A 24,858-nucleotide genomic window follows, 5' to 3' on the forward strand; every position below is an offset into this window, starting at 1 on the left:
AGTCTGAATGTGTTTTGCAAATACTGAATAATTTGAGTCTGTGATGCAATTGGAGGTGCAGTGGTGCAATTGGAGGGACATGGGGAAAGCCCTGCCAGGCACCTCTTTCACCATTTTCGAAAAAACAGTAGCCTATGTGAGTGGGTTGGTCTCCTGTCCCACAAAACACTTAAGCACTTGCTCAAGTTTTCAGCACCCAGGTGCATCCCCTTACTTTGGCAGGGTTCTCTTTTACAGCGTACTGTCCTTTAATTGCTTCATATCAGAGAAATTCGATTAATCAGTGTTTTGTTTATACTTTCCATTCCTGTGCCCACTCAGGCCTCACATTTGACAAGGGTTAGTTTATAGCCTTCCTCAGCATTCTTGACACATCTTTGTCTTAATATATGATGACCATCATACTTTTGTAGGAGTTAATGAATGTGAATTTATTGTTCAGTGATTACCATTACGTATGTTCTTTGAATAATATGGCAGATAAATGTAATAAAGGGAGCTGAGGAGATGGAACCATTTCCCAACTTCCCTTGATGGGCTGTGAATAAAAGAGCAGTTTATTGCTTATAACACAATTTTTGTCTTCTGGGTGATATCTCAGTTTAGTTGTTTCTCTGTCTGTTACCTAAGTGATAGATATGGATCTGGGGGCAGAGAACCACACCAGAAGGGCTTCATGTCCTTCCAGCTGCAGCGCTGCACTTCTTTTCTCAAGGGGCGATGGATGGCAAGTGAGGGGACTTCCCACACATGTACACTTGTCTCCAGGAGAAGGGCAGCACAAGGTCCTGAGTTCTGGGAAGACAGGGGGACTGAGGTTGCTTAATTTAATTTTCAAAGCTTCCCTCATTTTGTTACTTCATGGTGGCCTGGACTGTGGAATTTGTGCGTGTGTGTGCTGAAGTGTTCATGTTGTTTATAGTGTGGGAAATGGGGAAGAAATGTGTTTTCAGTTTCATTTGATATATACTGCATGCCTGAGGTTCTATCTTAAATTGAGTTTTCTTTGCTACTCTGACAAAAAGGAAGACTTTGAAATAAAAGTCTGAGTTACAGAGAAAGCAGGAATAAAAAATGGTTTATATTTGCAAAGAACAAAAACATAGTTTAAAAAGATGAGAAGTAAACTGAAGTCTTTGTTTCCCTAATACTGTGTCAGTTGAAATCTTGTAGTCAGTATTAAATACTGAAATAGAAACGCATTAAATCTAGTTCTAAGTTAGTTTAATTTGGTGGATTTTAGTCCAGTGTCCACTTTTATTCCAATGTTGCTGAACGCAGTGTGTAGTCAGTCCAGTGTACTCAAGCACAAGTTACTGTGAGTAAAGCTTTTTCTGGTTGCCTGTTAACAAATCGGACATGCCGTGGTAGCCTGTGAAGTAACCTAATCCTGTTGCTCCCACTGAGAAGGAAATAATTTCAGGAGAGCCGCCCTTGTCCCTACAGCAAGCATGATCTGAAATGAGGTCAGAACTAATAAGTCCCCTGTTTTGGACTATTACTGCATTTACCAGTTGTGTTTCATGGTGCCCTAAGAGCTGTGGCCTATGTAGAATTTCTGCTTTTAACTCCAGCCCTGGGCTGTATCTGTAAATCTGGGCAGCCGTTACTGTTTCAGGGTGGTTTGGTTGTTGATGTGGAAGGACCTTCAGGGAGGCTCCATCTATCCTAAAGTCACCCTTTTTGCTGTGTTTGATTTATTTTTTCCCCAGCAGAGTACGGACATTTGTACCAGCACTTTCTGTGTTGGGTGAGCAAATACCCTACTCTCCGGGGGCAAATACAGCATCTGTCACAGTTAACTCCCAAGACTCCTGATTAGAATTTGATTCTGCTTATTCCAAGATAGGGATTATATTCTGTTATTTGTCCTGCAGAAAGGGATCTGGGGGTGCTGGTTGACAGTGGGCTCAATACGAGTCAGCAGTGTGCCCTGGCAGCCCAGAGGGCAAACTGCACCCTGGGGTGCATCAAACAGAGCACAACCAGCCGGTCAAAAGGGGTGATTATCGCACTGTATTCAGTGTTGGTGCAGCTTCACCTTGAATACTGTGTGCAGTTCTGGGCCCCACAATTTAAGAAGGATGTGAAGGTCCTTGAATGCATCCAGAGGAGGGCAGGAAAGCTGGTGAAAGGGCTGGAAGGCATGTCCTGTGAGGAGCAGCTAAGGGCTTGTCTAGTTTGGAGAAGAGGAGGCTGAGGGGTGACGTCATTACCCTCTGCAGCTTCCTGAGGAGTGGAAGTGGAGAGGGTGGTGCTGATCTCTTCTCCCTGGGATCCAGTGATAGGACACATGGGAATGGTTCAAAGGTGCATCCATCAGGGGAGGTTTAGATTGGACATCAGGAAATGTTTATTTACTGAGAGGGTGGTCAAACACTGGAACAGGCTGTCTAGAGAGGTGGTTGATGCCCCAAGCCTGTCAGTGTTTAAGAGACATTGGGACAATGCGCTTAACAACATGCTTTAACTTTTGGTCAGTCCTGAACTGGTCAGGCAGTTGGACTAGATGATTGTTGTAGGTTCCTTCCAACTGAACTATTCCTATTCTATTCTATTCTATTCTATTCTATTCTATTCTATTCTATTCTATTCTATTCTATTCTATTCTATTCTATTCTAATTTCTATTTCTATTTCTATTGCTGTGCTGTGCTGTGCTATGCTATGCTATGGTATGCTGTGCTATGCTATGCTATTCTATTCTTTCCCCTACCAATGGTCCTTTTAGCATACTTTTTAAACTTAAGCTAATTTTTAAACTAGTTATAAGAAAAGATGACTTTTGACAGTTGTCATTTGCATAAGTTTTGCAATATACTATCCTACCTTTTGTGAAATAAACACATTTCATCTTAAGAATCATGTCATAGAATATTTCTTTTAATATATTGCTAGTGATGGTTTTGTAGCCTTTGTGCTGCACACCTGTGAGACAATAAAGAGAGATTCACCAAGTGAGACTGTTTTATAGAAGCTTTTCAGGAGATGATCACCATATGGCTAAAAACACTTAGACTAGTAATTGCTTCCTTACTTACTGGATTTTCTCAAAGCTGTCCTTATTGAAAAAAGCGATAAAATTATCTACCATGAAATATGTAAACATTCACTAAACTAACTTAATTTGTTTTGAACAGATTTAAGAGATTTTCTAGGTTTTAATCGCCCATTTTTCCGTATAAGTAATTATCTTAATGGTAACATAAACATTCCCTACCTAAAATAATTATAGTAATCATGGCTGTTCTCTAGAGTACATCACTGTAATATGCCAAGAAAGGTATTTCCTCTGGGTTGATTGCAGCTACTTTGACACCTTCTTTTTTAAACAACACTGAAAGCAGCAACATGAAATTTCTAGATCTTTAAACACACAATCCTTAATTATATAAGCAACTCGGTAGACTTCAAGGGTATATCTCATGAGGTTAAACATTATAGAACCAAGGCAAAAATTGATTGTTAGTGGCATAAATAAACTAGATTTTAGAGAATAGTAAATTCTCTAGAATTTAAACAATTCAAAATTCTCTACCTTAGAGAGAATTCAGATATTAAAAATCCAAGGTGGACATCACACCAGTTAGTCCAGAGAAAAATCATATTGTTTGTTATACAAATAAAGCACAGTTGTGTGACCACTGTGTTTTAATCCTCTGCATGGATAGGCTAAAGGTCAAGAAGCCACTTACTTGCAGGAAGAGTGACAGTCCTGCTTCCTCTTCAGCCTCCTGTGCACCCACCGAAAGATCTGGCATGCAAACATCCTGGAGGCAGAGCTCTTGCAAATAACGAATCCCTTAATCCTGTGACATGCCAATGATAAATCTCAAGTTCAACTGTGTGTAGATGAAAAATGTATCAGTGTTATTAATTACAAGATGCTTTATGAATAGGCAGGTTCCCCACTTTTTTCTTGTCTTCTTTTTTTTTTTTTTTTTTTTTAAGTTAGGGTTGTTGCGGCTGGGGGATTGAACTGGATTTATCTTCAGATCTAATAGAGGACCATCAGTGTCAGTATACATTTGCCAGTGTTCCTACTTCCTCACTAGAGACTCTGTCTTACAGAGGCTTACAGTGATATTGAGACTGCTCAATCCTAAGCGTATTTTGGCCAATTTGCTGAGTTTGGCACAAGGGTTGTGAAGAGCCTCTTTTCTTTAAAAAAGGGGGACTCTTGGATTCTGGGAACATTAAAAATCAAACAATTTAACATTCTGAACTATTTGAAAACATCAGAATAACATCTTTCAAGTGCCTGAGTCACTTTGGGAGTTGGGTTTGTAACTCAAGAATCCTTATGACTCTTGAACATTTTATCTGTAATCTTTCTGTTGCAAGTGCTGAGAACTTAACTGAATCAACGCTGTGCTTCTGATTTTCCAAATGAAAGTGCTGCCCAAACCTATTTCTACTGCAGTATTTCAAAAGCCAAAAATCCACTACTCCTTTTTTTTCCCTTTTTTTTTTTTTTTTTAACCAAAAAGATCCACTTTTGCTGAAAATAGTTTTGCCTTGGTCCTATGCTTCCTAATATGCCTGATCCTAATAAAATAACAATTTTAGCACATTAAGCATTCTTCCTTCATGCTTGCATAAGATTTTAAGTAGAAAACACTACTGAGGAGAAATCTATGTAAAACTTATTTTGAGCTGTCCTGTAGTTAAGCATTATAGAAACTTTATAGTTGTTGCTTTTTCTTAAACCACACCCTGGAGAACTGACCTTTGACATGACTTTGTGTTGTAACTTTCGTACCTGTTTTATCTTTTGTTCTTTAAGAAAAGTCAACTTTGAAATATACCCCACTTGGAGAAGTCTTTCAAACAAACCTGAAACTTATTTGTCAGCATGGGTGAAGGTTCTTTACATACATCATAGTGTTTCTCTAACAGTAGAGCAAAGGTGTATTTAGAAGCCAAGGCAAATACTTTTATAAAGTTACTTTCCAATGCTTCCAACCCTGTGGATAGCTTTTGGGAAATTGAATAATTTAATAGCCCAGGACAAACTAGGAATTAATATGGGCTTGTCCCATGATTCCAGCCTTAACAGTAGGTCTACAAAAGCAATTTGGATCAAAACAGAAATTCAAATTTTGCACCCTAGGACTATCTAATTATAGAGACTTTGTAATTCTGCATGATAAATTAAGGACAGACCTCACATACAGAAGTCAGTTTAGGGGTGGGAAGTGTTTGGTTTTTAGCATGGAAATATAAATCCATAACTTCTGGGCCAGTGATTTCCAATTTTGATTTTCAGACAGAATGTCAATAGTTATAATTTCTGAAAACCTGTCCACTTATTTGTGGCCTGTTTGAAAAATGCGAATATCTTCCAATATGCCTTTATTTTTCCTGCCTGTAAAGAGGTGCCTGGTACTAGATACACTCAGATGAAGATAAGAAAAATATGTATGTTTCAGTATGTAATATTGTTTAGCAAGAAACAAAAATTTCCTTGCTACATTGATTACTTCTTTTGCAGATATAAAGAGACACTTCCTGAAGTATTTCATGGCTTTTCTGCTATTGTCATACTTAGAGTAATAAATAGATAAAAATTGGATGCCAAAAATAGTCATGAATAACTTCCAAGTGGAATGATTTAAAATTAATGTTATTTTTCTTCTGGTTTCTAACTTTTAAGATTGAAGATGCTTCACATTTCACAGCTTTTCTTCATAGCTGTGAGGGCTGAAAATGGATATGTGTAATCTTTGTAAGGAAAAGTTAGTGGCTTGCACAGTCACATAGCTGCAGAAGGTGAAACTTTAGGAAAACACAGGAATCCCAGTAGGGCTTTGGCAACTATCAAGGTAACGTTTAAGCTGTGAAAGACTCTTGCAACACTAATGGTGTAACTACACCTCAGTCTTAAAAGGGAATGGCTTTAAGCTACCTTGTTTCCAGTACACTAGCCTAATTTGAGCACTATGAGAATGAATCAAGCGACTGTTAGACACCTGATTCTGTAAACTGCAGACAACCCAACTGCCAGGGTGGAAACGGTAGTACATTTTTTATATTTGTTCCATATTGCTGCAAACAGCAGCGTATCTATTTTCTTCTGTGTCTGTCATCTCTTCTTCCCTCCCCTCCCACTGTCACTACAGTGTCATAAAATTTCTTTCTTCTGCTTCAGCATGTAAAAAACTACTTTTATTACTTTTTATTTATTTGCTGTCTTCCTGTAGCTTAAGTGTATGTGTGTGTTTGCCATCGGACTGCATCCCCCTGCTGTGTGATGACATTGGCAAGTGATTGCACAACTGAAAGATTCATTGCTATAGCAGATACAGTTGTGAATGAACAGTCAAATCAGCTGTAACTTTTAAATTAAAAACTTGTCAGTGAAGTGAATAAAGCACATGAATGCAAAAAACAAGGATAAGAAGTTGTACAGTGACATAAAAATAAAGCCTGATATAATTCAAAGGTGAAAGAATACATTTGTGGGTTCCATTATAGTATTCATTTAATAGTTTTCTTCCAGCTAATAAAGTGTTTTAAGTAAAAACCTGATTTTTTTAAAGTAAAAAACTGATTAGCCCTGTTATCTAAAGCATGTTCATCATGATACACTGGTTGCAACAACCTAACTGTGGACAAGTCCTAAAATACATTTGAAGTGTGGTCAAATACACCTCTTTTGGAGAGCTCAGAGTAACTAGAAAACTGAGAGAAATAAAAGCAGATACATGAAGGCCTTTTCTATATACAAAAAATAAAGTAGCTGAACGAACAGAAAATTTTAGTAGACTTTGTATTAAAAAGGTAGATTATTATTAAATGCTCTGGACAAATGGTGAGCTATTGTGAAAGAGCAGTGTAAACTGGTGAATAATTAATCCAAAAAAAAAAAAAAAGGAAATGAGTGAGTTTTCTTTATTTCAGAAAATAACATTTGTGTTGAAAAAATTAATCTAGCCCTGGAAGAGAGCTCCATAGTATAGGGTTTTTCCCATTTTTTTTGACATGAGTAAATGTTCTGTACTGACTCTTCCAAGCAGCCAGTAAATATTCTTTTCCATAAGCGTATGATGAGAAAAATGGAGCGGAGGTTAACACCCCCGGTTCACTGGGGACTCGTGTGGCCTCTGCACACTGTCAGAATGCAAAGGAATATATACTGTTATTGTGAAATCTGGATGAATTATGGGAACTTATTGAGAAGCCAAGATTTCCCTTCATGGGCTACCATTCAGAGAAAAAAAGACATGTGGGAGGAAAGAAGAGATGCAGGACTTGATGCTCACATCTGCTCCAGTTCAGTGCTGCTAGAAATCAGATCAGTCTGCCCCCATATTTCATTTCCTTCTGTAATCTTGACCAATAATTTATAATTGGTATCAGCTGATCATCTGGCTCTCTCTTTCCATGGCAAAATGAGTGAGCAAAGAACTTTATCCTCCTATTCTTTGCTGTCCAAGAGACGATAAAACTTTGAAAGACAAAGATCTCTATTAATTTTTAATGAAGTCTCTGAAACATCCTCCTAGTCAATCTCTTTTCATTATGTCTGGTATGCCTTGTTTTTTTAGGAAACAGTGCTTTAGGAATCCATGTGATCTGAGATACAGCTTTGTTAATTGCAGGCAGTGTCATTATGATTTTTTACCTGGTGTATCAGCTTTCTTCGTCTGTATTCTAGGTGAAGGTGTTTGGAGAGGACATCTGGAGAGCTCCTGAGTCAGAAATAACACATATGCTGCCATTGCCCTTTGCAAAATCATGCTCATAGACCAGACTCTCAGCTCCAGCTGCTCTTTCAGTCCTGTCTCCACTCTGGGACTCTGACAGTGCTGATGTTTTGCAGAAGTGATCTCTCCAAATCCAACAGAAGAAGTCAGAGAGGCTTTTTATGGCATTCCCACTCCTCTCTCATTAGGAGCAGTACAGGCTCTAACTTCACAGCTTTTCATGGCACACGTTTCAATTGTGTGCATATTTGAAAAATATTGATTGCCCATTCAGTTAAATATGCAATATTAATAATATGACCATGTGAGGGCAGTTGTAGTTAGTGAGCAGAAAGAGGATGATTCCTCTTGTTAGTATGTTCAGAAGAAGTCTGAAACCCGATAGGTTAACACTGGATTATTTTTAAGGTAGACAACGTTGTAGTCTGTGGCAGGAAGATGACAATAATTAAAATCAATGCTTTCAGAAAAAATAAGAGACTGTGGTGCACCTAGTATTTCCTGTTGTATTTAGTGTTATTGCAGCCTCACCTTGAGTACTGTGTGCAGTTCTGGGCCCCACAATTTAAGAAGGATGTGAAGGTCCTTGAACGTCCAGAGGAGGGCAACAAAGGTGGTGAAAGGACTGGAAGGGTGTCCTATGAGGAGTGACTGATGACTTTGGGCTTGTCTAGTTTGGAGAAAAGGAGGCTGAGGGGTGACCTGATTGCTCTCTACAGCTTCCTGAGGAGGGGAAGGGGAGAGGGAGATGTTGGTCTCTTCTCCCTGGGATCCAGTGATAGGACACATGGGAATGGTTCAAAGATGCACGGGGGGAGGTTTAAACTGGACATTTCCTAGAGAGGTGGTTGATGCCCCAAGCCTGTCAGTGTTTAAAAGGCATTTGGGCGATGCCCTTAACAAGATGCTTTAACTTTTGGTCAGCCCTGAATTGGTCAGGCATTCGGACTAGATGATCATAGTAGGTTCCTTCCAACTGAAATTATTCTATTCTATTCTATTCTATTCTATTCTATTCTATTCTATTCTATTCTATTCTATTCTATTCTATTCTATTCTATTCTATTCTATTCTATTCTATTCTATGAATTTCAAAAGAGGAAGCTGTGGAAGGGGGTCATTCAATCTAGCAAGTGTTAGCAGAGCACAGTATGCCTGTTTTCATCCTGATACTTCTCTGCCAGCCCCCTGCACAAGAGTGTTATACTGGCTGCATATTTATGACAGGAGAATTCCTAAATCTCACAGTGGCAGCTTTTAGTCTTTTTTATGCAACATCAGTGGTTAAAAAACCAAAAAGACTTAGTAATGCACACAGGTGGGCCTTAAATAAAACCGGGGAGACAAATAAGAGATTGTGAGGCTCAGGGCTGTAATCAAATAGGTAAATTTACTTTCTGCTAGCAACTGCAGCACACGTGCAGTCAGCAACCCAATGAGATTAAAGGGGAATGAATCTTAAAGTTGAACAGGGATATTTGTAAGAACTTAATGAGAAAATAATCAATTTCTACCACATTGAAACCAAAAGTAGAAAACTGCATGGTTATTACTCTATGTCCTTTCTAACAGCATGCTACAGTAATCTGAGTACTTTGCAAAAAGAAGACCAACCTCATGTCACTTAGGTACCTACACACTAATAGATGCTATGACAAGTAAAGGAATATCATGAAATTGAAGGAAGGAAGTGATGGCAGAGCAATCTTTAACTGAAGCTTCACAGTTACTAAATAATTTTATATTTTAATTTTAACTACACAATTACTAAATAATTTTATATGTCAGATATGTTCTCCTTGCTAACTGCAAGTGAGGAGAAATATTCTCTGTGCTCAGACAATTGTGTAATTTCCATATAGAATTCTTGCACCTCTCAAGTGTGTCATTGTGTCATGTTGATCTGATGGTCTGGGCTGCCTCAGCAATGGCATAAGGTCCTTTCAGAAGTTGTGTCCATTCAGGAGGAATCTTATTTATCCAACCGTTTGCATCAGGTTTTTAGGTTGCTCGTTTCCTGCCACCCCTTGAGCTTATTTTCTTTTCAGCTAAATTAATTTCGGCTAACTTTTCTCATGCCATTCAACCTAGGGATTCAAAGGAAACGAACATCTGATAGAAGGTATTTTATGGACTACGTTGTTTGAGCACTTGAGTTGTGAGACTGTTGTCAGTGTTTTTCTTGGCACGGCCCAGCCTCCTGCAGTACAGTGGTAGCTGGGAGCAATACAGTGGTAAACCCACCAGCAGCAGAATGTAAGCCAGTCTTTGTTTTAATCTGGAGAGCAATCAGCATTGCAATTAGTATCCAAAAACTCTCTAGGACGCATGCTTAACGGTTTGGCTTTGTGTTTCATTTTGTTTTTGTTGGTTTTTGTTCATGAATAAATCATGGGAGATCTCCAAATAGCAATTGGCACATGAAACACAAGGAAGCCTGTGGCCGGTGGAGTACTAACATACCATGTACAGGGTCTGACCAGCCTGCTCAGTGTGCTGACAAAGGGCACCCAGCTTGGAGGCAAAAGTGGGAGCACTCAACTTCAGCTCCTTTTTGCCCCATTTGGATCTGAGCAATCCTGTCCTTTTCAATGCTTAGCCAAGGTCAGAGTCTCCCACCTGGCAAAACACCACCACAATTGCCTCCCACACCTGAGAGAGGTCTCTGGTAGCCACACATCCCAGCCATTGAGCAGATACTCTCAAGCAGTGCAGTCCTTTCCCCTCCCACATGTACGTGGGGTGTTTGCCACCCAGGAATTTTGTCATTTACAGAAGAATAAGAAGCACCATCTCAGGGTGTTGTGGCATTTAGTTTGCCACTGATTTCTACCACTCTTCTTTTTTGACTTGATGCTGTGGAATTGAACAGAGTGCACCAAGGGTAAATCAGGATGTTTCTTCTGTCCAGTTTTGATGGAAATCAGCTGGTGGGTAAAGGGAGATGTTGGACATATGCCCCTGATGACCGGAGCCTGCTTCCCACAATGCCCATGTGCTTTTGCCTCTAAGCCACTGGTATTTTCAGGCAGGTGACGGTGGGGAAGGTTAGATGTTGCCTTCTGTCCTGTCCCACCTGATGCTCTGAAGAGAAGGACGGGCTCATTCAGAGCAGACAGGGTGGACTGGGAGCTTTTTTATGTGGAAGAATTCAGGGTCTTGGTGAATGGTCCCATCCCTGCAAATGTAGCACTTGGATAGTTTTGAATTAGGAACGGGGCTGTGGTGGGTGGAGGTGTCCCCATGCAGTCGCTGATGTGTGATGGGCACTCCAGCTCAAACCGTGGCATTTCCTAGTGGTGCGTGCCTTTCCTCTGTATTGAGGGTAATCTGGCTTTGTAAAATGACAGTAATTTACAATGTCGCTTGCTGTAATTGGGGGAAATACTATTCCCTCCTCATCTGCTGCTGACTGAAAAATAAAGATGTGTCTTTTACTTTCTGTGATTATATTATATGCTGGCTATAGAATGAAACAAAAATTAGTTTGAAATGATGATCTGTTCATGCTCCAACAGTGAAAGCTGCAAAGAGAGGGAGCAAGTATGTTTTGTAATAATCACTGCTTCAGTCTTTTCAGCACTTTCTTTTAGTCAGAAATATTGTGGAACGTATGGATATCTGTATGCCTTTATGTAAACACTTTGCTGTCAATCACCAAGAATTTATGAGCATTATGGACAGATTTAACTGTGCATGTTTTATAGTGATCAATGAATACTGAATTAGTGTTGTAGCCAAATCCCTATACAATGTGTGTGTTAAGTGAGAAGCAAGTGAGAAACGTACGTACACACAGTGGAAAGTCTGAAGATTTCAGACCAAAATGTACCTATACCTGAAGTGTCCTCAGGTCTCTTCTGCTCACTTTGGCTCTGCCTCCATCTGGGATCATATTCCCATCTTGATCTGAAATAATTTATGCTGTGGAGGGGCTTGTTGTTTCCACAGCACTGTTGGGGCTGGCGCACGCAGCGCCATGGGTGTGGAAGGGAATGTGCTCACTTCCCCTTGGCTGTGCAACATCAGTCCTGCTCCACATTTGGAGCTGCGGGACACGGGCAAAGGAAGCTGGATGTTGTACTGTCACGAGTCTGGCAATAGCACAGCTGAGTGCTTTGCGTGATAGCTGCTAAATCCCAGCTAAATTTTATGTCTTCTGCGTGCTGCCCTGGGCAAGCTGGAATTTGCCCTTTATTAGAAGGTCAATGAACAACAAGAAACAATGGGTGCTTTAAAAAAGAAAACTTGGCACAAACCAACATTTTACATATTGTGCATATCCATAATTTCTTAATGTTCAATGTTTTATGCAAGCAGTGAGGCACCAAAAACTTGGCAATGTGCATTTAGTTTCAAATAGCTGCTCTCTCTGTGCATAGCAGTGTTTGAAAAGCAAATGTTTGGTTAATACGTGGTTAAGCACTTTTGCAATACAGAAAGTGTTCTTCATTGCAAGGTATCTTTCCTGAGAAAGCGAAGTATACTTTTGGTTTTTGAATCCATGCAGACATAGTTTGTAAGCAGTGATTAAGATTTTACAAATACTTCAGGAGCCCTTTGAACTTGTATGTTGGGTAGGTCAGTGCATGCTAAATATTTTTATAAGTAGCTTTCTATGCATTTTTGCTTCCCTCTTCCTCCCACTTTTTCACTTTGCATGACCAAAATTCTCTCAAAGTGTAACTTCAGGTATTTTTGGTAAAACACGTGGCATGCTCTGCATAAACTGAGAGGACAGTCACGTTAAGGCAGTGCAGGATTAAGAGTGATCATGCACAGCCCTGTGGATATTAATATTAATATTATTGTTTGTATTTTATTTTTTCAACATAATTTATTTTCAATTTGTGGGTAAACATGAGGTAAGGAAAGGACTAAAGGCAGACACTAAAGGCAGACCTACCAGTGCTCAGCAACTCACATACTTTACCCACAGCAGAGGTTTGCCCTGAGAGTCATATCAAGATTACCATGTGAACCAACATCATATCTAACTTGTGTTTTGAACCAGTAGGGACAAGTCATGCCATCATGAATATAGATTGTGAGTGTCAAATATAGACTGTGAGTGTCCTGTGTTCACTGAAGTGCTGGTTGTGGCTCAGACCGGGTCCGCAGTCCTCAGCCCCAGACAAGTTAAGTGTCAGTTTCCCAGCCAAGTAGAGAGGCAGACATTTCATCCTTAGTTCAAACTGAGAGAGGACAAGGGGCCTCTTTAACCTGTTTCTGGCTGCAACCATCCCCAAGACCCAATTTCTACATCAGGGATCAGCAAGCACATCTCTAAGGCAATCCGCTTGCTAGCCTTTGGTACCCTCAAAGTTTCCACTATTTTTGTATCACAGAGAGGATACTAGTGATAAACAAATGAATCATTCACAGTACCGCATAGCACCTGTGTGATACTGCCAGTCCATGTTTCCAGGGGATCGTGCTTATGATTCTTGGGTCTGACTTACCTCCAACCCAAGTGATTACAGTTGCAGATGAAGCCCATGGGAATTGTGCTGTAAACATCTGCAGTGATGGGTAAACTACTCTGAAATATTAGATCCACTTGGAAATATCAGATGTCTCACAGTGACCAAACAAGACGAATGGAAAGTATTAGCATCTATGCATCTCTTCCTTAGTTTATCATCTGTAAACTGTTAATACAGTGTTACCTAATTGCAGTTTTATTAAATCAATTAATTAGAAAGTAAAAGAAAAGGTAGTATAGTATGCAGTGAATAAGGCTTTTGAGAAATTTTTAAAACTATGGTAAAAAATAAAGTTTAAAATACTCTGTTCACCCCGTATTCAATATAAAATCAAGCTTTTTACAGGGCTTTAATCTGGAGGCATTGTTTGATTTATTGTTTAACATAAGCTTAACATTGTGATATATTGCTGATGCTGAATTAATTTGAGTTCTGTTTAAGAAAGACTGATTGGGGTTTTTTTCCCTGTTTTTTGTTTGTTTGTAACACAATATTAAATATTTAGAGTTTGAAGGCTTTTGGTTTTTGTTCTATGTATGAAATATTTTATATATTATATGCATGTTGCTTTACATGTGTGTTACTATATATTTTACTTTTTTCCTGTTGAAGCCATTCCAATTTGAATTCTAATAGCTCTACTGCTTTTCTGGTTTTATTCTGTAAACCTGAAATAAAGAGTAAGATAATGTGTCTGCCATTCTAAAGAAATGAAATCAGACCAGATCAGTATTTAACACTTCACCATTCACCAAAGCTTTGTGCATTCTGTAGATGAGTAATTCTAATTTGTGAGAAATGATTATTCTAGAAAAGGTATCAAAATTTTATTTTCAAAAAATCAGCTTCTGATCTCTAGAACACCAGGGAAGAATGTAATGTTTAAATTATACTGGCTTCGCTTCTTCAAGGTGTTTGTTTTTTGTTTGACTGTTAGTGAGTGTACATGAAGTAAGAGAGCAGTTTTAACCTGTATGTCTACAGCTAACTCTATTCTCAATGCAGATAAACTGGGAAATTTTGCCTAGTAATTTCTTTAGCACCAGTGAACCTCAGAAATGAACTAGGGTCACACAGTACTAGAAAAATTCTGTATAAACACTGAAAGTTAAGATGATCTCTTTCTAAAGAAGCTTAAATTTAAAGCATATGGCTGAAAACAACAGAGGAAGACAGGTTGACTGATGAGGAACCTGCTGTATTAGAGGTCTGTTGATATGATAAAATAGTTTCACATATTGATGCAAAAGTCATGAAATCCCTTTTGTCCCACAAAATTTATTTTTGTTACAGAGGAACTCTTGCAACCCTAACTGTAGTAGTCCCTTGTCTTAAAACACATGTGCAATGTAATTTACTTGGTCAAGGGAAGGTAGAAAAACATTTCAAACCCCTGACTTTTTTTTGGGGGGGGGGGGAGGTGTCCTGTTTTCTTCTGCATCCTGTAAGAAAGAACGAAAGAGGGGGAAAAGCATACTAAAGCTGCCATTTACTGTAATTACACTTCAGAACATGTTTCTGGCTGAGTTGTAAGCTTCAGTCAGAGGTATCTATTACAATTAAAGTTGCCCTGCAGGTAAATTATTTAGTTTAGGTGAATACATGATGCTGTACTAGTTGTAGATCAAGGTCTATGACCAATTCATTGTACACTGTGATTCTTGCAGGGATTAAAAAAAGGTGTTTCTCTAGATCTCCTGAATAGGTTTCCTGTGCTTCTGTTTTAACTTCATCGTTAGAGAGCCGCTTTTGGAGCAAAGAGCACAATGCATAGACTGTTATCAAATGCAAAATATGACCATGTGTGAATGCGCAAATAAAGTGAGAAATGTTTGTGGAATGATTGCAGTATTTACTATTCTTTTTTGTACTGCCAGAGATAACAAGTGGGAATAACTGATTTTTGTTTTAGCTGTTGCTGTGAAAAACTGGGGAGCAAATTGCTTGGACTTGAATGAAGCAGTTTATTATTCTGCTTTATAGAAGAATATACATTTCTCTATTTTCAAGTGATCTTTTGTTTCCTTTTTAATTATCACACTGAGGTCAATTTGTTTTCTTTTTCATGGGGAGACGGGGACAGCATACATTTGTGACCGGTTTTGGTGAATAAACTATTCATGTGCAGAATTTTTCCCTGCTCTGTGGTTAAGTATCACTGTTCAGACTCGCTATTGCTAGCCTGAACTGTACATTACATCTTTCACAACAACATGCTAAATGATTTATTTTGAAAGATCAGAAGCACTTGGTTTGGGTTAGTGGAAAGAAATGTGAGCTGCAACAGAGGCAGTGCTCTCACAGGGGTCTCCCCTTGTTCTGGGGAGTGGGATACGTGAAGGAAGATCCAGCGTGGCTCCATGGGAGTACAATGTGAGGAAGGAGAACCTGGTGCGACTGAGAAGTGCTGGTATTTGAAGGCTGCCTCCTTTTAATTTGTTAGTGTGTGTTGAATCTGATGGGCTTGTGCTTATGGGAGTCCATACATGTGTACAGAAAAAGCTCACTTATAGAAGTATTACATAGAAGTAATCTGATCCATTTTTCAGTATGACACTAGTAAATTTACACTGTTCTTACACTAATACCAGATTCAGGGTTTTTTTCCACTCTTTCTAAAAAATGCCTGAGTGATACAATCAGAAGCAGCAATTCAGATTTTGTTGCCACTTATTTAGTAAAACCACATTAATAGGCAGGTTTCAGCATAACGATTGGGATGAGTGAAACTAATTCATTATTGTTATTGTGAATCCTGTGTACGCTGTTGTTGGGAATTAGGTTCATTAAACATGTACTTTTTACTGCTTTCTGCCAAAGGAGAAAGTACAGACTTGGTGCCTTGACTAGCTAATCTTCAGTGACAGTAAGAGCTACGGTACTGCAACATGAACTGACACATGTCAAGCCTGTATTTTCTGTAATGTTAAACAGAACGGCTATGCTGTCACATGCCAGCTGACTCTACAGCATGCTTTGCTTGAAGTAGTGGCACAAGAAACATGCAAGCAATCCAGCAAGGACTTTGCCATCTAACTGTTTTACAAGCCTTTCAATGACTAACTTAATTTTTTTCTCTGCTTCAGTCCAACTCAAAGCCTTTAGCAAAACATTTTCAAGCTACTTGGCTGCCATATAGTGCATGACCATTTGGGGTTAATCTATAGCAGCAAAGAACATCAGAGGAGGAAGTTTTCTGGTTGCATGATTGCAATTTCTTTCTTTTCCTTATACAAGAAGCTGCAATTTCAAATCTTAAATTGTTTTCCTTAGGCAGCACCTTGTTGATTTATTCTGTGTCTATCTCTGAGCATGGGAAGAACTAGAGCTTGAATTTTCCCTCTCCTGTTTTAAACCAATTCAGTAGTACTTCTGGGTCCATTTCATAATTGTGCTGCAGGACAGCATCCTCATACCTGGTGAAGCCACACCTTGAGTATTGTGTCCAGTTTTGGGCACCTCAATACGAGAGGGATATCGAGGTGCTGGAGCGAGTGCAGAGGAGGGCAACGAAGCTGGTGAAGGGCCTGGAGAACAGATCCTATGAGGAGAGATTGAGGGAGCTGGGACTGTTTAGTTTGAGGAAGAGAAGGCTGAGGGGAGACCTCATCACTCTCTACAGCTACCTGAAAGGACATTGTAGAGAGGTTGGTGCTGGTCTCTTCTCACAGGTGACTAGTGACAGAACAAGGGGGAACGGCTTTAAACTCCAACAGGGGAGGTTCAGACTGGACATTAGGAAAAAATTTTTCATGGAAAGAGTGGTCAGACAGTGGAATAGGCTGCCCATGGAGGTGGTGGAGTCACCATCCCTGGATGTGTTTAAGGGTGGTTTAGATGAGATGCTGGGGGATATGGTGTAGGGGAGAACTTTGTAGAGTAGGGCTGATGGTTGGACTCGATGATCCCAAGGGTCTTTTCCAACCTGAATAATTCTATGATTCTATGATTCTATACCTGCACATTGCTCACTGCTTCCCATGATACATTCATTTGTACCTGTTGAAACAAACATTATAGCTAGCTTTCTGGTCGCTTATTTTATTCCCACTTTGGGCATATGTTATTTTGCAAGATATACAGCAGTGGAAAAGCTGGGTCAGAAGCAGTGATGGAAATATAGGATTTGATCTAAGGCATATGAGCAGGCCAACAAGATTCCTGACAGTGGTTTTATCATAATCACATTAGAGACTTTTTAGATACTCTAGATCTGCAGTTAATTGCAGCAGTTGCAGGTAAGCCCTTCACAAATAGCTTTTTTTAGGCTTCAAAGTGTTATGATAAAGAAAGGCCAGAGGTGATATCTTCTTTTGCATCTATAAAACAACCTACCAAGGTTTTCTACCAGTTCAGGCTGTGAAGAGCTAGTCTAATGCACTCACCTATGCCCAAGGAGCTATACAGATGCCTCACCTGTCCTCAGAACTGATTATGGACTCAAAGCCCTATAAAAACTTGAATTAAAATTAAGATTGGAGCTGCATATTTAAAATGTATTAACTTCAAGATTTGCAGGTATATGTTGTACACTTTCAAATAATTAAGATTATATCCTCTCATCAATAGTTAAAAGCTCAGTAAGTCCATGCAGCAGCTTAATAAACAGTTCATTGTGCCACTAAATCTGAATCCAAATTCTCCATTCTAACAGTGAAACAAATTCAGACACCACATCCAAACTCATAAAGTCATATTTCCCAGCCTAAACAATTAAATCTGCACAATGAAGCAATGCAGGTTTTTTTCTACATAAAATTAATCCAGTCTTAAAGATCTTTTGGAGGAGAAGAAAGGTTTTCTTGGTGGGGATCTAACAGTTTAATTAGTATTTAAATATTTGTACTTAAATATTAGTACTTAAATACCCAGAAAGGTATTTAAGAAGTCTGACTGAATGAAACGTATTAACAGTTAACATAATAAAACCTATTAAACTATTACAGACTTTCTGGTTCTTCCTCTGTCTGCAGGAATGATTAGGGCACACTTAGAGGTGACATGAATGCTATCTTGTCTTTGCTTGACCTTCTTGGTAGAGCTGGATGCTGTTGTCTTTGCAAAGGGTGCCAGTAAAGGGATTGTGATTTATAGACATGGATCTTCTAGGAACTCAGTTGAAATCTTTCTTGTTGAATTTGAAGTCCGTGCCTTGCGTTGCTCTTCACAAAATGGATTCAGAATTGGGTTAATCAAAATGCTAAGTATCACTGAAATATGAGTATGTGAGCTCCCAGTGAATAACCACTTATTCTGTACTTCTGGAGAGCAAAAATACCTGTCTGTCTAGAGTTCCTTGATCATGTTCGTATTTCATATATTGCAAAGCTTTCTTATTACTGGATTTTTGGTGTTTTTTCTTTGCCTTGAGCTAACTTTCTGTTCCAATTGAAAATGTCATTAGAAGTAACAAATGTTTCTTTGTTTTTTTTTTGGTTTTTTTTTCATCCCATACAGTGTGAAAGGAGCAGATGCTGGCAACGTGATCAGACTATTTGTACCAGATATTGGGATGTTCATTGCTAGTCTGACAATATGGCTCATCTGCCGCAACATGTTTCAGAAGCCAGTAACCGAGGATGCAGCACAGTGCAACATGCAATTTGAAAATGAGGAAATGGTATCAAACACACATTTCTATCTGTACGACTTTTAGCTAATAGTAAGCTTTGGCATTCCTGTCTGAGATATGTTCTGAAATGGTTTCATGAGGACTGGATATGTTAAGAAGTGAACTTAATTTCAGAAAACTAAACAGCTGTTTTTAAAGTGGAAAAGCTACAGTTGTTATTATCTTGAGAAAACAAAGCGGAATATGAAAAGTTGTAGGTTTGCTACTGAATTTTTCAGATCGTTTTGAGTTAAGAAATGATCATGACAGTAGATCACAAGCTGTTTCTTCACCAGAGCTGGTGGTTAAGTCTGACAAGGTTGTTTTGCTACATGCATTGCTCAGTTCCTTAGATAGCATCTATATTTCCAAACTTGTTATCCAAGAATAACAGCAGCATCTGAGTGATTATCAGGAATGACTCTTAGGAGAAGGGAAGAGAGACTGTGTATTACATTCATGGAAGGAGTTATCTAAAACTGTGGTCATACTGAATAAGCTCAAGGATAATTTCTGGGAATGGCTTAACTGGAAGTGTTGAGGTGTTTGCTGTGTATTTTACTAGTGGGAAAAAGAATGGCAGAGATACTCAATGCAGAAAAATCCACAGAAAGAGGGAAACAATTTTATAATATAAAAAGCCACAGTGGGAATTTAGCCCAGAGTGCAGAGAAATTCCTACTACTAATCTTAATATGTTTTTTATCAGACTGTCTAGTGTGCCTTGGGTCTCATTTTCTGTCTTCTTTCACGTATGAGTGGAATGTTTTTTTCTTTACTCTCAAAACTCCATTTTTAGGGGAGACAGTTGCAACTTGCTTATTTCAAATAGGAATTGCACTTTGAAGTGGATAAAGTATTTAGGGGGATCAGCTGCCCATTTTGGTGCCACTATAGAGAGGAAAAAAAGCCTCTCTGCATGTTGCCATATTGTCTGGATTATGGTATTGCCGGAAGCTGGTCGAGTTTCTAGCACATGAGAGATCAGTATCAGGACTGTGCTTTATACTGAGTTGCAGTTGTAATTCTTACGGGCTCTCCTGGTGGCTGAGGATTGCCTGAAGATTGCAGATTTTAACTACACATTGGAGGATGTGTATGGCCTCTGCCTGATGAGTGTACGTAAGGTTTTGCTGTGTCTCCTGGAAGCCGGTTTTATCAGCTTTAAATCTGCTTTATTGTTGGAGCTGTGCAAAATGGATTTAGCAGCAGGCTAGAATCTGGGGCTATATCCATAAGGGGAGACGTTTGAAGTATTAAGAAGTATGTCTAATTAACATGTTTTGTGTTCAGACCATCTCTCTTAAGAATTACATTTTACCAAAGTGGGCTCTAAGAGACTTCTCTGAAGCCCTTGATCTCCTGGAAAGAAAGCATGCACATGCATAACACAGGAGTAAGCTGATGGCAGAAACTCAGATGAGAAACAAAAGGACATGCTTAGGTTCCTCTGAATCTGAATGACGATGTTCAGATATTCACTTTGTGTTTGGTTTAGAGGTGAGCATGAGCCTGGAGTCTGGGTCGAAGGGAGCTTGGTCTCCTGGACAGGATGGGTGCTGGCTTCCAGGCAGGGTTTGATAGTCATTTGCCTGGAATGCAAGGGGAAAAAAAACAAGCTAACACTGATTACGTAGCACAAAGTGTAGCTTTAAATTGGGTTGGTCCTAGACTGGCTACCTCGGGGGAATCCACCAGTGCAACTAAATGGGCCAGAATATTCCACGAAGGAAGAGCGTGGGGGAGAAGAAGGATAAAACTTTGACTGCAAAGAAATATTGATACTGGACACTGGGCAAATAAAAATCAGCATAAATGTATTTTATTTCTTCACATCAAAACCCAGAAAAAATTATTTATGTTCTGTAAACTGTATGTATTACAGAATATTTAGTGAACACAGCAGCTGTATTTAGATTTAGTGGCACTCAGAACTCTATCACAGGCATTTTTTAAAAAAAGGCGTAATAGTTACTGTTGTGTGAGGTGATCCCCAATGCTTTAAGGAATTCTGATCTTCACAGCTGAAATGATGAATCTGCATCAGAATAACCTGCTTGTTTTTTAAAGATGGAGTGAAATAGAGAATGGAAAATTAAATACCTGTTAAACACATTTTTCCAAACTTCAGCTTTCTCTTTCTAGGTGTCTGCACATAACATCCTGGAATCATTTCTGCTAGCTAGGAGGAGGCTGCAGCAGCAGCTGAATCTGCTAGGAATATGTATTTGGCAGGACTGACTCTAAGGAACCTAATGCATATGCAGAGTATGCAGCTGAGTGTCTGAATTTGGGAGAATATTGGCATGATCTAAAATGAGTCCAAACTGTGTGGGTTTCACACGATAATTTTCAATTCTTTCTTGGTAGAGTACACTGTAAAAGGGAAAGCTAAGTAAGTGATCGGTTCTTTGAATTCTGCATTAGCTGACTGATGCCTGTGGCTGTGTGTTGGTGCAGTTCTCTACTGATGATGTAACTCCATTGAATTAGAGAATGCAAAATGATTTGCAGCAATAACTGCCCTACAAACAAATGCTTCAGGAGAAGTGTTGAGCTTGGTACTGTGCCTCCAAGAGAAATAGTCCTGGGTTTGTTAGACCAGACCTATAGCCAATTCCAGAGTTGAAGAGCTTTTGCTGAGAGTCCCTGCCACCAGTCATCAGAGATTCATGGTACAAGATTTTGTTAAGAATGCATCAGCTGTTTTGAACAGGCTCAACAGAGCCATAAGGGAGGTGACTTTTCAGATTGCTAGATGCCTAGCCACACATGGCTCTATAAATCAAGAAATCAGCACTGTGACTTCCAGGCAAAAACAGAGAGTTTGTCTTGCAGCTTTACATTTTTGCATGAAATTATTTACATTGAGTGATTCTCAGACCCCTTCGCCTGGGGGGAGAGTGAAATACTATGGAAATACGCTCAATTAAAAAAGAAACATTAATCTATCTACTCTTAAAATTTATGTACAAGAAAACCTGTTAATTGTTTTCGTACTTCTAAAAGTGACCTTTTCAAGGCGCTGTGTGAATCCATCACATTTCACTTGTTATATGGGCATGCCAAAAAAATCCCTGGAGTTGAGTAGCAGTCTGTGATGCTCAGTTGTGTGCTGTCCTTCATCATGGCAGTAGCCTCCAGAAACCAGCTGTAAAGTACAATGGATCAGATTGATTGTGGATCGAGATGCGATTCGAAATACGAAAAAGTATCAGAATCCAAATTAAGGACTACGAGGATTCATTGAAAAATGGATGTCTTTCTTCATTACACTGCATCCAACTTTAAGGGAAACAGATCTCCATCAGAAAAGCATATTCTACAGAACAGAACTGGGAGGAGGAGGCTATAAGGCAGTGAGAGACTCTCAATTATTTGTAAGTAACGCTATCCTAGGAATAAGCAAAGAGTGTGGTTTTAATTAACAGTGAGTCATGAAGTAGGAAGGTCTGCCAGATACCAGGCTGCAGTCCAACTCATTACCACCCCTAAATGGTTGCACACTTGGAGCAAACGTGTCTGCAGGCCTTTTTTATTAGGGCTCAGAAAATTTAAAGCAGGTGAATTCAGCTGGAGACAGGCCCGGGCATGCTGAAAAGCACAATGCCAGTCACAAGGTGTAAAAGGTGGAAGAAAATAAGAAAGTACAGTTAACTCCCAGCTGCAGCTGAAAGTATGACATTTTTGATTTGGTGCAGATGGTGGTTTATATGCCAAAATGCAGATACAGTATATAGAGTCTGATAGGTATTAGAAAGGAAGTAGCTTTAGCTTGAGACTATGGATGAATTGCCTAATATTGTAAGTGACAGTGGCAGGGAGGAAAATCCTTCTGAGACTGCACAACTTAAAACTTTAGAAGAGGTTGATCTTAATTGAAATATACAGTTGTAGTCTTAAATGCAACTTCTTCCCACGACACTTGCTGGCTTGTCCATTTGAGCTTGTTTCTCATCCACACTCTTCTAGAAAGCAAATGGAACCACTGGGTCTGTACTTTGTCCCATAATCTGAGGCAAGCTTGATCCCAGAGTCTCCATCCCTCCTCTTTTCTGCAGAAGGCAGAGATTTGTTTGGGATCTCAAAAAGGAAAAAAAAAAGAAAGAGAGGAAATTGTTTTAAAATAAACTAAAGTTTGGGAAGAATGTGAGGAGAGCTTGGCTTGGAGTCAAGATACTGGACTGGAGTCAGGAGGACAAGCATGGTTCTTACTTTGGCCACAAACTTGGTTTGTGTCCTCAAGTCTATTACTTCATCTGCCTCTCAGCTTCTGTGTCCCTTGGCAAATAGGGGCAGTAAAAATGTGGTTTCCTAGCTTTGTCTTTCTAAACAGTGACAGGGCTATTTGTTCTACGCCTACATTGGGCACGTAGCACGTCAGGAGCTCTCTTTTGGTCCAGGTCTCCAAGTGTAGCTGCAATACATACAGGACAGAATCAATAGGCTCTGAGAGCTTGGACATCCCATGCCTTGTCCAAGGACTTCCTAGTCTAGAAATTGCCCATTTAGACCAGTATCCTCATCCTGAAAACAGCTGGTACCTACTGGATAAGGACAGTAAGCATGTAAGGGAATACCCTTTTTCCCCATCTCCAACATTACAATTTATCCTGATCTCTCCTAGTGAGAGACTGGCTTTAATCCTAAAACATGTGGTTTCAAATCCCTTCCAAAGAATGTTGTTTTTAATTATAGCTACTCTGGATAATCTTGTTAAACATATAATTATCCAGACCCTTTTAAAACCTCATTAATTTCTTGGCTTTGGTGGCGTCATGAAGCAAGGACTTCCACAATTTAATAAGTGCTCTCTGATTTTATTTTAAATTTAACACTCTTTAATTTTATGGAAGGTCCCTTGTATTACATGTTATAAAACTGAGTGAGATAGTATAAGGGAAATCAAATGTATTTATTATCTTGCATAATTGTCCTTTGAAGGGTAAGCAATCCCTGTTCTTTTTTCAATTTCTTTTGTCATTTTCATTACTTTTTTTTCTGAACTAACTATAATTCTGCAATATTCTTTTGAGCTACAGGGAATATCAGTGCCTCAACATTTCAGGCAAGGTCTTGTTAATTTAAATGATGGTATTATGACCTTCATTATTAGATTCAGAGATTGTTGGGTTGGACAATTCTACTAGCATATCACCTACCTGGATGTCCTATATAATATGGATAATTAGTTCAGTTTAGAACACATCTCCGAGAAAGATCTGATGTCACAGTCCTTTTAGTTGCTAGCACATTGCTGTTTTTCTTGCCTTCAGATGCAGAGATCTCCTTTAAAGCTGTTTACAGTGGTGCCCATGACACCATCTAGATGACCATCCCATTTTTTCTTAAAGCCTGGGATGGCTATATTTTTCCTAAGATGATTTATTTTTTGTGTTTATCTTAATTTAATTTTATTTTGCCATTATGAAACATTCATCTGACTTGATTAGCTCTCACTGATGTGGGACCCTTTGGCCCTGATTCCTCTAAACATCTTCCCATGTGCAATTTCTTCTCCTTCAACATTTGATTCTCTTCAGAGATAGCGAATGATGACTATTGTGGAAAGTACTACAGGTGATAAAGAGGGAAAGAGAGGATTGGAACTTCTTGGCTTCTTTTAGCTTCCTGATGACACATCTTTTATTCCTCTTTTATATTCTCACTGTCATCTCTATTTAGTATGGCACTGGCCTACCTTTTCTAATTGCTTATAAATATTTCTTTGGTTTTGACCTCTGGAGAACTGGTCCAAATGCAGTTGGTCTTAGTGTGCTTTGAATATGCTGTAAATAGGATTTAAAACCTTATTTATATGGTTTAATAGGAGTAGGTGAGGCTCCCTTACCGCTTCACTTGTGATGTTTGTAGTGGTGAAGTTTGCCAGACCTTACCCAGCTGCCTCCCTCAGTAACAATTCTAATGCATCTCATCTTAACAAGGGTCAAAAGTTTACAAGTTACATTAGCTTCTTGGTTTGATGCACATGTCTTTGGATAAGTCTTAACATAAATACGTAATTATACTACAGCAGTGCCTCAGCTACATAA

General features: G+C 39.1%; 1 protein-coding gene across 1 annotated transcript in view; it reads left to right on the forward strand.

Annotated features, from left to right (window-relative positions):
• PIEZO2 (piezo type mechanosensitive ion channel component 2) overlaps positions 1–24,858 on the forward strand; it is a 316,185-nt gene that overhangs the window by 156,781 nt on the left and 134,546 nt on the right. The window contains exon 5 of the mRNA XM_074893340.1: positions 18,652–18,814. Within this exon, the coding sequence (XP_074749441.1) occupies positions 18,652–18,814 (163 nt within the window). The remainder of the gene's footprint in view (positions 1–18,651; positions 18,815–24,858) is intronic.

Source organism: Strix uralensis, chromosome 1 (genome assembly GCF_047716275.1).
Source record: "Strix uralensis isolate ZFMK-TIS-50842 chromosome 1, bStrUra1, whole genome shotgun sequence".
In the NCBI taxonomy this organism is placed as follows: domain Eukaryota; kingdom Metazoa; phylum Chordata; class Aves; order Strigiformes; family Strigidae; genus Strix; species Strix uralensis.